The sequence below is a fragment of the Lactuca sativa genome, chromosome 8, assembly GCF_002870075.4.
Source record: "Lactuca sativa cultivar Salinas chromosome 8, Lsat_Salinas_v11, whole genome shotgun sequence".
Lineage (NCBI taxonomy): Eukaryota > Viridiplantae > Streptophyta > Magnoliopsida > Asterales > Asteraceae > Lactuca > Lactuca sativa.
The window spans coordinates 31,100,695-31,117,162 of record NC_056630.2 but is presented as its reverse complement, the minus strand read 5'-3'; the positions used below and the strand labels follow the sequence as shown (position 1 = coordinate 31,117,162).

The following is a 16,468-nucleotide window of genomic DNA, read 5'->3' as shown; positions in this document are numbered from 1 at the left end:
ATGGGTCGTGCTCTATTGACCTCTCATCGCACGATGCGACGCTTAGACTCGGTCTTTAATAAAGTTAAATTCCAGAATGGAATATACCTTCCTTCATATTCTAATGTGATATAATCACATTTCAGCATGTAGCATTTCTACCTGCAAACATCTTTTAACAACGAGCGCGACACTATCAATCGCATTAACTTCAACCTTCTGACTTAAGTCAGATGTTACATCCAACTTGGTCCTCTAGACCACGTAACACACTCCTCGTAGTCGAACTCAAATTTAAACATGACCACTAGGGTCGGAACAAGAACCATCTTACTAGTCATTACCGAAACAATGGTAATGACATACCAGAATAAAATGGAATCAATCACTAGCTTCTTGGTAACTTTGTGACTTTCTCTGATCCAAGTGCGAGTCCTGTGCTTCCGGTAGTATATGCATCTACTACCTTTCACACCTACTCATACTCGTCCCAAGTATTGTTCCACAGTCGACCAAGTCACCATACAAGAAAATCACAAAACAATTTAACACATACGAATGTGTCCAAGTATCATAAACAATTTTCCCTAGACTCTACTAGGACTTTTTCATTGCTCAATCTTCAATAATCAACTTTACTTCAACTCGATTGGTGATGAAAATATCAGACGATGAGACAACTTCAAGAATTTCACCAATCGTTCCATCATCCTGCCAATCGAAGGTGTACTTTAGACGTACCGTACTCCTCTAAACGTACTTTTCTTTCATAAGACATACTCTAAAGGCAATATACCACTCTTACGATATCTTCTGATAGGTGTCATCCACTATCATAAGCCTTCTTCATTTCCTCCATTTACTCAATTTCTCTACGAGTCTTCACCATGACCCCTTGTACATCCAAGCAGACATTTGGTGTACCAAGCGAGAATTTTAAGATAAGAAATCTTTAATTACGATAAACGTATAAATCTCCTTATCACCCCGAAAACGTTTACATGCTAGTTCTAATATCGTAGCCATACGCTTAGAATCCTAAACACATAAGGTTTCCAGATCCGGTCGGCAACAGACCATAGATCCGAACAAATAATAGCATCAATATAGCTATCACACAAAACATTTAGCACGTAAAAGCATTTTAGGCATCACTCTAAAATAAACTAGTGCTCGTGTCAATTTAGGTGTACTACCTAACATATTTCAGACACACTCCTCACAATCATTACTTAGCATTCTAAGTTTAAGTGTAGAAATTTCCTACAAATTCCTAGTTCGCTTAAACTAATGCTCTGATACCAACTGTGACATCCCCAATTTCACGGCCAGAAAAGACCGATTTGTTTATGCTTTGTTTTATAAATCAGAGTGATCGTTTAAAGAAAACGGTTGCGGAATTTGTTCCCAAAATAAAATATGATAACCATTTATCAAAACATTTCTCAAAGAGAATGTATTTTCATTAAATAATAAAACCTCGGGATGTCATGTTCCGATACAGACCAAAAGCATAAACAATATAAAATAGACCTTACGATAGTTATTTATAACTACTAATCTATAATCCAAAACCTCTCGTCAAGTCCGCCGACTTATACTCTTGTGTCATTACCTGTAATGCAAAGAAAACTGAGTGGGTTAGGCTTGGGAGCCTGGTGAGCATATAGGGTTTTCATCCCACAATGTTATATCATATATTTATAAATATAAAACATTCAAACTTGCACAATTTCACCATATAGAGGCAACTCTTAACCCACCCCATCGATCCTCACAATGACACGATCTAAACTCTCGCATAAAATATTTTTCCTCTTTACCTGATCCCTACTCATGGATCTAAAACTATCCTCTTCACCTGATCCATACTCACGGATCTAAAACTACCTGATCCATACTCACGGATCTAAAACTACCTGATCCATACTCACAGATCTCATCTACCCATGTCCTACCCAACATATTTGTAGATATAAAATACATATATAGTTTAATTCATTAAAAATCTATATAGTTCATCCATTCCACCGATACCTCAAATAAACAACAATATATAAACACATAGCACGTATTTCGTAGCAAATACTTCATACTTATGTGTTAGAAGAAAGTAACCACACACTCACACATATAAACCACAATTACTTAATACACTCAAACCATACTTGTATTATTATCGTGTTTATGAAAGGTAGTATACACTCAATTGATCAGAAGATGATCGGACAGCACTACGACTTGCAGAAGTAGTAATCCTCAGCAGATCTGGAAGATCTCTTCAAAAATCGAACTTCTCGCGGGCAGAGCTTCGGCTCGGGAACCACACTTCTCGGGATCTTCGGGATCTCGGGACTTGCCTCGGGGCTCGAGAATAATACCGGGGCTTCGGGATATTTCTGGCACACAAAACGATGCAAAACGGGAGAGAGAAGAGAGAAAATTGGCAATTGGGTCGGCTGCCCTCGCATCCTATTTATAGGAGGCTGGAGCCTCGGAGTACGCGGGGCGTATGCCTGTACGCGGGGCGTACAGGTCCGAAACGTCATGGCATGCGTCATTCGAAGCCACTTGCTGCGAGGGTCGTCATGCTTCGCTGTACGCGGGGCGTACTTCGGATCAGATCAGTGACTCCTTCGGATAATGCCGGATTTTCTAATTAAAATTAAATACAAAATATTTAATAAACTTCGGAAATTCATATCTTCTTCATACGAACTCCGTTTTCGACGTTCTTTATATCCACGCGAAGGTGAGACTACGCTCTACAACTTTCGTTTAGACTCCGTCGGCTAATTTTGACTTTATTTTTATTATTTATTTTTAATAGGCCGGGACAGAAACTTTCGTTATAAATTCATAACTTCTTCGTTTGACGTCCGTTCTCGCCTAACTTTTTATCGCTTCGATACCAACAATGAGATCTTCGATTCTCATTTAGATTTCTTCGGCTAAATATCACTCTAACGTAAATTCACTTTTTACGTCGCGCTGTGTCGTGCCGATTCTGTCGCGAAACTTCGACAGGTCATAACTTCTTCGTTATAACTCGGATTTCGGCGTTCTTTATATGTACGGAATCCTTGTAACATATACTACAACTTAGTCAAGATTATTCCTTCAAAATAATCTTCCATCAAAAGTCATTTTTGACGCTTAACGTCTCTAAATTGACTAGCCCTGATCTACGGGCGTTACACGCTTGAAGAGTTCGTATTCGGAATGAATGAATTTTTATCACGAGTTGTTGAAATTTGTAACAGCGAAACGTGTTTCAATCTTCGAGAAGATGTCGTGAATCATTTGTACCAAGTCAACATGAACGAAGATTAGTGTTTTTTTTTTTTTTTTTTTTTTTTTTTGAGTTAATGTAATGTTTTTTTATTCTAGTTTAATTAAGTAATGTAGTTTGAATTTGTATTTTTATTTTTATAATTAATGATAAACTAGTTAAAAAAACCAATGTATGTTTTTTTTTCTCTCTCTTTTTTTAATTTTTTAAAAAAATGCTATTTTATTGTGCTTTTGAACTAAAAATAATAAAAAAATGATGTGGAGTGGAGCGGTTAGTGTCTTAGTGGTGGGTATCTCATAAGTTTAGTGGTAGTTAGTGGTGATGACATGACACCCACCACTATAGTGGTTAGTGGTGAGTTTAACGGATGGTCTAAGCAACGACGATTCTTGTTGTTGTGGGGAAGAGAAAACCAAAAAGTGGGGTCCATGCGTGTATTAAAAACTAGAGTGGAGCCATTAGACCTTCAGGTATACCGGTCACGAGCAAGTTCATGGTCTACGTGACCACGATAGTGGTATGTGCACACCGCCCGACTTACCGTGGTCGGTCTTGGTCATTGAGCCTCGTGCTCCGGAGAACGATGGAGAACGACGAATGGGAGAAGAAAAGAAGAAATAGCCGTTAAACGACTACATTTTTTAAACAATTTTTTTACCTATAAATATCATATTTTTACACTCATTTCTTTACACCATTCTTTTCTTTCTCTATACACAATACACACACAACAATTTCATATCAATCAAAAATGGATCCCAACCAAAACACTCCCAAACTTTAGAAATCACAAATCCGATAACATTTTTGCGTTAGAAACACCCATCGCCAATTCCTGACCATGTAATCACCTCAAAGTGGTTTTGTCAATTTGCTTCAAACCGGTCCCCTAATCCAACAAACAACACTTTTCCAATAACAATATCAAGCTTTTCTGACCTTCCAACAACAACAACTTGAATTATATCAAGCTTTCCAACAATTCCAGCAACAACTCCAACAACAATTTCAACCACAACCATCACAACCTCCTCATTCGCTGAATTTTGTTTCGGAAACTCAACCTTCACCACCACCTCAACCTAAAACGAAAAAAAGGAAAAAAACCGGGCCGACCCAGCACTACCCAATAAAGGGTCCCATGGACAAAAGATGAAAAAGAAAAGCTAGTCGAGGCATAGATTTTGGCTTTCCAAGACCCAATCGAAGGCGATAGTCAAACATTTGGTTGTTTTGGGAGAAAGTTCGCACAATGTTTTATGAGCTAATGGGAAGTTTGTAATGCACGCAACTTCGGGTTAATCAATTTAAAGATAATAAGTGTTAAAAAACGGAGCTCGTATGCGAAAGTTACGGAATTTAGAAGATAATTAATTTTGGGGTTAAGTTCCGGAGGTGACACGCGACACCATCTCAGCCACAACTACCTCCCCACGCCTTGCCATCAGATGGTTACACCTGGCACCCCACGACGTGTTGGGCTCAGTAACACGCCGTGTTGCTTGATTTCCAACCTATAAATAGAGGCACAAATCACCTCATTTCCACACACCTTCTCTCAACTTCTCTCCCAAACCTCCTCAAAGCCTCAAGACTTTTCTCCAGTACTTATTAAGATTTAGTAGCGAGTCCCGGAGCCCCAGAAGGCTCCGAGAAGAAGAGCTTTCGGCTCAGAAGTTCTGCCTGCGTAGAGTCCGGTTCCTCGCTAAACCTCCTTGTAATTGAGTTATGTGATAATTAGCGAAAATACCCGTTAGGGTTTATGTATATTCCATCTCTCTATATATAGGTACAAAAGTTACAAAGAGGACCCTACACTATACAATGTATAAAAAATAATAATGCAATTTAACACCCCCCTCAGTTTGAGCAGGAGGTTCTCGTATGCTTAAGCTGTTCCGAAAATCTAGAAATAACTAAGTAGGAAGTCCCTTTGTAAAAATATCAGCAAATTGATGAGTAGATGGAACATGCAAAACGCGAACCTGACCAATAGCAACGCGTTCCCTAACAAAATGTAAATCTATTTCCACATGTTTGGTTCGTTGGTGCTGAACAGGGTTAGAAGCCAAGTACATGGCACTGACATTGTCACAAAAGACGACCGTGGCACGAGTTAGAGGATAATATAACTCAAGAAGGAGGTTATGAAGCCAGGCAGCTTTGGCAACAACATTGGCTACCCCCCGGTACTCGGCTTCGGCATTGGACCTAGAGACAACGTGTTGGCGCTTGGACGACCAAGAAATGAGGTTATCGCCAAGATAGACACAGAAACCAGATGTGGACCGACGTGTTTGAGGGCAGCCAACCCATTCAGCGTCACTATAAGAGACCAAATGATCTACATGAGACGGACGAATATGAAGACCATGCGTAATGGTACCCTGAAGATACCGAAGGATGCGCTTAAGAGCAAGACAATGAGGTTCACGAGGATCATGCATGAAGAGACAGATTTGTTGAACCGCGTATGAAATATCTGGACGAGTGAACGTCAAATACTGAAGAGCGCCAGCGAGACTTCGATATAGGGTAGGGTCATCCACAGGCTTTCCAAGAGCAGAAAGCTTAGGCTTAGAGTCTATAGGAGTGCTACAAGGATTACAGAGGGTCATGTCAGCACGAGAAAGAATCTCACCAATGAACGCAGTCTGAGAGAGCAACAGACTCTATGATGACCTAGTAGTAGAAATGCCGAGAAAAAACGAGAGAGGTCCCAAATCAGACATAGGAAACTCAGCAAACAGTTGAGAAATAACACGTGTAACCAAGGTTGATGAGGAAGCAGTAAGGATGATATCGTTGACACACAGTAGAAGATACGCAACATCATTCCCATGGTGATAAGTGAAAAGAGAAGTATCAGAACGACTGCTTCGAAACCCAAGAAAGGTGATGTATATAGCGAAACGCTGATACCAAGCACAGGGAGCTTGCTTTAGGCCATATAAGGACTTGAGAAGACGACAAACATGATGAGGATACTAAGGGTGGACATAACCAGGGGGTTGCTTCATGTACACCTCCTCATTAAGATCTCCATGGAGAAAGGCATTTTAAACATCGAGCTGATTGATGGGCCAGCTGCGAGAGACGGCAATGCTGAGAACCGTACTGATGGTAGCAGGCTTAACCAATGGGCTACATGTATCGTCAAAGTCCAACCCAGGTATTTGAGAAAAACCTTGAGCTACCAGACGACCTTTATATCGATAAAGATTGCCTTTAGAGTCAAGCTTGTGTCGATATAACCATCGACAACCAACAATATTTGCATTAGAAGGGGGAGAGACAAGATCCCACGTATGATTAGACTGAAGAGCTTCCATTTCAGAGTCCATGGCAGATTTCCAATTTGGGTCACAAAGAGCCTGATAGGTTGAACGAGGAATCGGAGAGATAAACGAAATGGATAAGTTGAGAATATGACGAGGTTTAAGAGAGCCAGTATGAGAACAGGTGATCATAGGATGTCCATGGTTGCTGGAAGAGGGAGCAAAAGAGGAGAAGGAGTTCGGGGGAGAGGAAGTAACCACCGGAGGTACAAGATGAGAAGGAGTGGAAGGAGAGAGAATTGGAGGAATATCGTCAGTAGGAATGAGCAATTCGTAATCGGATGCGGAAGGGGAAGGTTGAAAGTTAGTATAAGGAAAATGATCTTCATCAAAAACGACATGGCGAGAAATGATAATGCGTTGAGTAATTAGGTCAAGACAACGATATCCTTTGTGGTCTGGAGATGGACCAAGGTAGACACAAGCGGAAGAGTGAGGGGTAAGTTTGTGAGAGGCAGGTAGAAGATATATTTGGGTAACATAGGCACCCAAAAACACGCAAATGGTCATAAGTCGGAAAAAAACCAAACAAGGTCTCAAATGGAGTTTTAAATGAAAGAGTAGTGGTAGGAAGGAAATTAAGAGTATGGATAACAGTAAGAAGAGCTTCAACACAAAATTTGATGGGTAAGGAAGCTTGAAATAAAAAGGTGCGAACAATGTTGTTAATGGTACGGATTGAGCGTTCAGCTTTTCCATTTTGCTGAGAGGTGTAGGGACAAGAAAAACGAACTTGAATACCATTAGTTTGAAAGAGCTGAAGAAGAGGTTGATTATTAAACTCACGACCGTTTTTGCACTGAAATGCCTTGATATCAGTTTTGAACTGATTTTTGACATAAGCATGAAAATTACAAAAAACACTATACACTTCAGATTTTGTACGTAAAGGAAAAACCCACAAAAAATGAGAGAAATCATCCAAAAAAAGAATATAATATTTGAAACCACTAATACTAGGAACCGGTGAGGTCCATAAATCCGAATGAATTAATTCAAACACACTAGATGTCTTAGAAGTAGATGATTTAAACGAAAGAAGACAATGTTTCCCAAGTTGGCAAGCATGACAAGTGTCAAGTTTATTAGAACTACTTGAAATAAATTTGCGAGAATGTAAAAATGAAAGAACAGATGATCCAGGGTGTCCAAGACGGCGATGCCACATAGGGAGTGAGACGGCGGCAAGAGAGACGTCGGAGGGAGCACGAGCAAAAGTGAGCGGGTATAAATCTCCAACACTGTCGCATCGTTGAAGAAGAGTGCCCGTGTCAAGATCCTTAATAGAGAAACCAAATGGGTCAAACGTTAAAGAAACATAATTATCAATGGTGAACTTACGAACAAAGACAAGATTTTTAATCATATGAGGAGAGACAAGAACATCATTTAAAACAAAATTATCTTTTAGAGAAGAGAATTTAGTGTGACCAATGTGAGTAACTGGTAAAACAACACCATTACCAACCATTATAGATTTAGAAGTACACGGTGTTAAGGAGAGCATATTACCTTGGTTAAACGACATATGAGAGCTTGCACCAGTGTCCATGTAGTAGTTGTTATCTGGTGGCGGTTGAACAAACATTACTCTAAAAACGGAGCTGAGATCGGTAAATTGAGGTGCTTGTTGATTAGCCGGAACAGATCCACCAAAAAATTATTGTGTTACTGTTGTGGACCACTTTGGACGTGGGGCCTGATCTGCAAAAAATTAAAAAAAGAACCCACTTGGGGCTGTTGAGTAGGATGTGTAATATGGGGCACTTGGTTGGCACATGGTTGAAGGCCATATGAAGTAGCGCCGAATGAAGGGAGCATTGGGCCTGTTGGATTGAAAGTAGGAATTGAGCCAAGTTGTTATTGGGCCTGCGACAATCCTTGTTGCTGGGAAGAATAGTTCACGTGTGATGCTCCAATGGGATTTTGTTGAGGTGGGAAATTATTGTAAGCAGTGGGATTGGACCCCAAAATTCCTGCAAACTGTGTTTGTTGTTGAGAGTTTGTACCTGCAAAAGAATTAGCACTAGTAGAAAAACTAGAATTACCCCCCCCCCCCTTTGGAAGTACCCCGACCATTATTTCGACCTTTATTCCACCTATTTTTCTATTTTCCGGGTTGAGTTGAGACGGAATATAAAGCCGAGGTAGTAGAATTTCCCAAGTCAAGTGTAGAGTCGGTGTTTTCTTCACGGGATTCATGTAAGAGGAGCATATTCTTAGCTTCCAAAAAGGACGGGAATGGTTTTGTGTTAGTAATTACATCCATGATGCTATGATATGACGGTGGCAATTGATGGAGGATTTGCATAACATGTTCAATTTCATTAATCGTGGAGTCGACATCGGCAAGAGCATCGACAATATTTTTGAGAGCATGACAATATTCGGTGATTGAAGAAACACCTTTCTTGGTATTGCGAAATTGATCTTGAAGTTGCAACATACGAGACATCTTGTTATTCAAGAAAAACTCATCTAATTTGTCCCATAAATCCTTTGCTGTACAATTATCACTCGAGACAATTTGAAGGAGGTTCGGTTCACATGTGGAGTAGAACCAAGATTTCACCCGTGAGTCAATGGCCTCCCAATCTTCATCGTCATCACTGCTGGGTTTAGATTTTCCTGTAATGTGGCCACTGACCTTAGCACCTTTGCAAATATCCAAAAAAAATGCGACGCCACAATTTGTACTTCGAGCCATCAACAGTAAGTTTGAAGCTAAACTGTTGGTAGATGTTGGTGACGACATAGACCAATTGATGGGCAGCCAGCATGGAATTGGAGGTTTGAGCAGGGGACGACATGAACCCGGATAAAAAAAAAAAACAGAAAAATACTTGAAAAAAGAGATCAAAACAAAAGTCAAGATACTAACCTTTGATAGAGGGATTGTAGCATCAAAACTAGTGTAATTCTAGGACTTGAAGAAAGCAGCGGAGATGCTTAAAAATATGCAGGATCGTGTATCATTATATCCTTAAAGCCACTAAAGTTGACCACCAATAAAGATGATGGTTAGCTTTAGAAAACACCGACGATATGATTTGCTGGCAAAAAGAAAAAAAAAACTTAAATAAATTAGAGAAGGTAGGAGGCTTTGATGAAGTCGATGACCAAGAACAATGATAAAGATATTAACGGCTCTGATACCATGATAATTAGTGAAAATACCCGTTAGGGTTTATGTGTATTCCATCTCTCTATATATAGGTAAAAGAGTTACAAAGAGAACCCTACACTATACAATGTATAAAAAATAATAATGCAATTTAACATTATGCTTACTATACTTTAAGTATAACTTATGTTTAAGTTTATTATTGTTATTATGAACCTATAAACAAGATTTATCAGTGATTCAAAGTCATTATGCTTATTGAACTACTTACAGGAGAGGTGTCTAGATGGTCACGTTGGGCTTGGTTTTTGGATTTCAGAAAAGCCATATGCCAAAATGGTCCTGCCTGACTGATCCTTACTTGATAGATCATGAAAGTAGACTTTGAGTTAATGACAAATCTAAACTAATAATTAGTCGCAATGAATATATTAGACTAAAATCTAGTGATAATAATACTAGGTTTCGTCAAAGGAAAGTCGATTGTTAGAAGCGAAGTGTTGCCCGAATTTTGAGTCATCACTTTAACAAGTGAATGCATAGTTACTTTCATCTTACACATAAATATGAAATATTTAATATTAATACATGTTATACATGCTTATTACCTGTGTTCCTGATATCTATGCTAAATGAACGATTTATACATGTTTACGTGATTTAAACTGTATATGTATATTTATTTTTATAAATATGTATTGGGTAGTGACGGGTGATGAGAGATAGGTAATGATAGAAAGATGATGATAGATATGAGGTGATGAATAGGTGATGCGAGATAAGAGATGATTAGGTGATGCCATAACCTTGACTTGCGATGTTGCGATGTAGTCATCTACCAGAGTATAGATGACGACCATTGACTAATCTAAACAAGTCATGTGGAAACACCGACAGGCTCATAACCTGTAGGTGATGAATTATGAGTTCAGATGATGTAGTAACTACGTATTCATGTGATGATACTCTAACCCTTACTGGACACGTATTGGGGGAGTAATCCCCGAATCAATATTGTCTATGTGATGTAGGCGATGATCCTTAAGAAAAGTCCTTAGGAACAAACATATAAGGAAATGCAATTTAAGGAGATGAAAGGTAAATACGATGTAGTAGATGACCCTTCGGATAAATCTTTAGGGAAGATTAAATGAAGAAAATGGAGATGTGTAATCGGGTTAATTGTTTGACATTAAATATGTGAAGAAACAAATTAACTATATTATTGTGGGTTGAAAACCCTATGTACTCACCATATTTTCCAACCCAACCCACTCAGTTTATTTGTATCATAGGTGTCGATACGAAGATATGTTGCGCTGGAAGATTTAAGGAGATATAAATCATTAGTGTAAATGAATGTAAGGTCTGTTTATGCTTATGTTTCTGTATTGACGATGACATTCCAATGTTTTAAGATAAATAAAATAGATTAATTCGGAAATGCTTTGATAATATATTTATCATATTTTGGGGATAAATTCCGCAATAACATTCTTCAAAAAGATACTCTGATTTTAAAATAAACATAAATAATTTTTTTTAAAATGATCGTGAATTTGGGGATGTCACAAAGTGAAGCCGAAATCCCGATCAAATTAGCTTGAAGTGGCATGATATTCGACTAAAATACACCGAATTTGGAGGAATTTACAACAACCTCCTAAACATACGAAAAAGTAGGTCAAATGATTTTGATGTCTTCAAGGCAGCTTTGGACCAATTTGAAAAATAACGCCAACCCGCAAAGCTTTTCCGTATATGAAACCTTGGCTAAAGTTAAAAGATGCTTCAAAATGGAAAGAGCAAACAGAAGGAAGTTCATAATCTCTCGGTCCTAAGCGTTCAAGAAACCCTGATGCAATGTTTCAACAATCGGACGGACGAACACATTTCGACATCAACGATGATCTGATCGATATTGAAGATGAGCAACCTCTTCGTTGGCCATTGGAAGATATAAAGGAAAAAAAGCAGCTTCAACGGCTTTGGGATCTAGTGTTATTGATCAATTTGGAGAGAAATTTGATCGTTATGTGCACGTTCAAGAAATGAAGGTGGAGATATCGAGTTAGGTAGAACAAAAAATGATAGAAACACAATTGGCGATTCAAACAAAAACCAATATGAAAATCTTGAAAATGAAAGCGGACGACCTTAAAGGCGAAGATTTGGAGCTATTTCTCGCGATGAAGGAGTCCGTTCGAGTCCGACGTAGGAATATGTGGTAGTTTTTTTAGTTAAGCTTGGTAATTTTAGGATTATTTTAAGACAAAATTGCAAAAATGGTCCCTGTGGTATGCTAAATTTTGGGGTTTTAGTCCAAACAGTGACTCTTTTGGTTTCGTAGTCCTTTTGGAGTGGTTTGTTTGTGAAAATGGTCCCTCCAAAAATTGAAATGACTATATTACCCTTGGGGTATTTATTTTTCATTTTTCTTTCATTATTCTTAAAATTTAATATTTATTTATTTATTTTAACAATTAAAAAAATAAAAAAGGGCCCACCTCTCTCTCTCTCTCTCTCATTTCTCTGGGTTTGTTTGTTCGTTTCCTCATATTTTGAATCATAAGAAATGTAATCCTAAAATCTCCATGAATGCTCCACATAACTGTTTCCTCCTTTACCAGCCTCACCTTTATCTGTTAATCCCATCCAAACACCCCTGCTTCGACAAGTTGCCTTAGCAACGACCTCCTTTCTTCTTCGATCTTCACCTTTCTTCCCTCCCATCAAGAAAGCATCCATCGAGAAGCCGTCTAATGTTACCCTCCACTGTTGCTGAAAAAGAAACAAGCGTGTGAGTTATTGGTTCGTTCTGAAAAAGAACAGGGGTATGGAGGACGCCCTACTGATTTAGATAATCGACATTGGAGCCCTAACTTCGATTATCTACCACAATGATTTTGTTGCAGCTTGGTTGTTTCACCGACACACCAAGCATGGCGCTTGATTATTGATCCAACATTGTCGAATTCTCATTCTGTTCTTGGATACTGAGCCAAAATCAATTTCACAAGGATGTTTATTGATCGTCTTTCCTTCTCCATCGGCAACAACTTCAGGCTTCAGGTTTCTTTCCGCCTTGTATGATTTTGAAGAGTGTAAGACTGTTTACTTAGTAATCTGTGTGTTTGGGTGATCTAAGTTAGAATTCTGATGTTTGTGTTTGGTTTCAAATGGTTAATTTCTTGAAATCTAGGGTTCATATCCCAATTAATTTTTGCAGTCTAATTTTGACCATCGTTAATTGCTATTTTTTTCCATATTTAGATTTTGGAGAATTAACCTTGCTTGTTCTTTATCTATTTCTTCTTATTTTCATTGGTTGTATCTGAGTGAAATTTTGTAATTGAAGCAGATATGTGTTTGTACGATTGTTCTTCAAGGGTGAAATTTTGTAATTGAAGCAGATGTGTGTTTGTACGATAGTTCTTCAAGGGTGCATCGATTTCAAACCTTGATAACAGTGGTTTCAATGTCGATTCTTGTTATTCAAGTACAAAAAAAAGCTTGATTTCTTTATAGATGAATCAGTTGAGAGAGAGAGAGAGAGAGAGAGAGAGAGAGAGAGAGAGAGAGAGAGAGAGAGAGAGAGAGGTGGGTCATCTATTATTTTTTTAATTGTTAAAATAAATAAATATTAAATTTTAAAAAAATGAAAAAATGAAAAATAAATACCCCAAAGGTATTACAGTTATTTCAATTTTCGGAGGGACCATTTTCACATACAAACCACTTCAAAAGGACTACCAAACCAAAAAAGTCAATGTTTGGACTAAACCCCAAAAAAAAACTATATGATTTTTATTTTTTTTATTTTAATTAATGTAATTTGATATTTTTAATTAATGAAAACTATTATTTAAAAAAAAATATATATATATATGATTTTTATGTATTTTTTATTTAAATTTAATTAAAAAATCAGGTGGAGTTGTTTGTTTAGTGGTAGATATCCTATGGTTAGTGATAGAGAGTGGTGATGATATGACACCCACCACTATAATGGTTGATGGTGGATATAACGGATGACGTAAGAGTTAACGTCGTGCTCAAATATTCGACTTATAACATTTTTATCTAATGAAATGTTCAATTTGGATAATAAAATATTAATATTGTTTAGTTTTATTTGGTTAAATTGGTATAAAATATACTTTACATGTTATCATCAAAATGGTGTATAGGCATAGACTTGGAAATATGGATTGATGGGCTTCATGGTCTAGCTAAATTAAAAGACTTTGGAAATATGGATTGGTGGGCTTTCGTGCTATCACTGTCTAGCTAAATTAAAAGAGTTGGGGTCTTTGGTTAGGGGGGCAATATAAATAAGAATATCGTGCCAAAATTTGTGCATGAAATATGTTTCTATACTAAAATGAATTGGTTGGAATAAGAGGTGGATATATAAATGGTCTACATTGCATCATGGTTGATGAAATAAGATACCCAGCACTGTTCTCATGGATTCCATGAACGAATATATAATATCATATTATGTTTATGCATTGAAACTTTTTTTGAAAAATTGTTTCCTATATAAGCTGTCCAAGGGAAATGCTAGAGACGAATAATTTATGCTTTACACATATCACAAGTTACAAACAGTTCATTCAATTTTGTTTACCAAATACCTTGAAAACAATAAATACCACTCCAACAGTCAATAGTCAACAACTACCACAACCACAACCAAATTCAAAACCAAAATCTTTCCTCTCTATATGATTATACATGATTTGTAGATTTTAGATTCGTAATCTCAAGATTCACTTGTATTCCATAAAAGTCACCATTTCCGATGAAAAAGCAAGCATTATTTATGGTTTTCTTTTTCCTCTTGAGCTCCATTTCGGATGCAAGATTTGTAGTTAGCAAATCGACGAAAGTGAGGAATCACAAGCGCCAGAAATTAAAGCTGTTTGTGTTCGGAGACTCATACGCAGACACTGGAAACTGGCCAAAATCATACGGCGGTGCATGGGGGAAACCGTATGGTATCACTTTTCCGGGTACTCCCTCCGGCAGGTTTTCCGATGGCCGTGTACTCACTGATTACATTGGTGCGCCTGTCTTTACCCTTAACCTCTCTCATGAAACTTCCAATACATAACCCATTATTTATATAAAATTATAGAGTATATTTTTTTAAATGCAGCTGCAATTTTGGGTACGAAGTCTCCAATAACATATAGAGGGTGGAAATCTGGTGAGAAAAAATCAATGAAATATGGGATGAATTTTGCATATGGAGGGACAGGTATCTTCAATACATTCGTGAATCAACCAAACATGACCACCCAAATCGATTACTTTCAACACCTTGTTCAACAAACACATCAAGATTTGCATATAAATTCATCAACCATTGCACTACTTTCTGTAGCAGGCAATGACTATGCTACCTACTTCACATCAAATCACACCCTCAAGGTCATTATTTTTTTTATAATCGTATATATATCAACTACACATTATGTTAAGTTTCCGAGTTTTAATCAGATTAAGTAACATAATATATATGGTATAATTATAGGAGTTGCCAGGGTTAACGAAATCAATAATCAACCAACTAGTTTTGAATGCGAAACGCATTCATGAGTTGGGAGTTGAAAAGGTAGTAATCACTACACTGCAACCACTCGGATGCTTGCCTCAGTTCACATCGTCTGAATCGTATCAGAACTGTAGCAACAATGCGAATTCTATAGCTAAGTTCCATAATCAACTGCTTATGGAAAGCGTGAAGAAGTTGAACAATGAGAGTGATAATCACAATACATCACCATTTGTGATCCTAGATGTCTACCAAGCTTTCTTGTCTGCTCTAAATTTATCCGCTGGTACACAAACTTAAATGCTTGCCATCGTTCATTTTACCTTTGATTAAAATGCATGAAAAACATCAATTAATCTTTATCAACTTAGTTGGCTAAGGATCAAATTACAATAGTAAAAGAGAAAGATATTGATATTGATATATTGTTTATAGGGGGTTCAAAGTTACTAAGACCGTGTTGCCAAGGTGTCACTAAAGAATACTTATGTGGAAATGTCGAAAAGGATACGGGGATAATGAAATATAATGTTTGTGGAAACGTTAGCGACTCGTTTTTCTGGGATATGATACACCCTTCGCAGCAAGGGTGGCATACAGTTTCTTCAAATTTACGCTCTTCTCTTCTCCAACTTCTTTAAGTTTGGATTTCATATATAATGTTATAGATTTTGTAGCATGTAATCGTTGATTGTGAAGACTTGATATGGGTGTTTGTTGCGTATTCTAGAGATTCTATATCCCATTTAGAGGTGGTAATCTTGAGGATATATGTAAAGGAATCCATGCATTGAATTCTATAGAGTTTAATGGATTGATACACGATGTGATCATACTTATTATTATACTTTATCTTTTTTTTTCCCCTTAAAAATGCACTGAAGTCTATAAAATTCAATAAAACATATTTAAAAAAAAATCATTTTTTACAAAACCTAAACTACTACATATTTAAGAATAAAAAGTTTGTTTTCTCCGTGATGATTTTAATATCTTTTACTCTATATCTATTGAATTCTAGCTGGTGGCAAGACTGATATTTTATAATGATTGAATTTAATCCATTGAATGTCAACTAGACATTTCATATCATTCAACTCTTTCATTAAACTACATATTGTTGATGCTCTGATATATACTTTTCTCATTCAATGGTAATTAATTTTATA

General features: G+C 37.3%; 2 protein-coding genes across 2 annotated transcripts; one reads left to right on the top strand and one right to left on the bottom strand.

The window, feature by feature from the left end:
- Window positions 1-8,719: 8,719 nt before the first annotated feature.
- Window positions 8,720-9,367, bottom strand: LOC111900777 (uncharacterized). The gene has a single exon (XM_023896655.1). The coding sequence runs from the start codon at window positions 9,365-9,367 to the stop codon at window positions 8,720-8,722; it is 648 nt and encodes a 215-aa protein (XP_023752423.1).
- A 4,985-nt stretch (window positions 9,368-14,352) lies between these two features.
- On the top strand, window positions 14,353-16,144 carry LOC111900752 (GDSL esterase/lipase At5g03610). The gene is made up of 4 exons (XM_023896629.3): window positions 14,353-14,805; window positions 14,901-15,175; window positions 15,279-15,585; window positions 15,735-16,144. Exons 1-4 carry the CDS (start codon window positions 14,544-14,546, stop codon window positions 15,938-15,940), a joined length of 1,050 nt encoding a protein of 349 aa, XP_023752397.1. The 5' UTR covers window positions 14,353-14,543; the 3' UTR covers window positions 15,941-16,144.
- The last annotated feature ends 324 nt before the right edge of the window (window positions 16,145-16,468 follow it).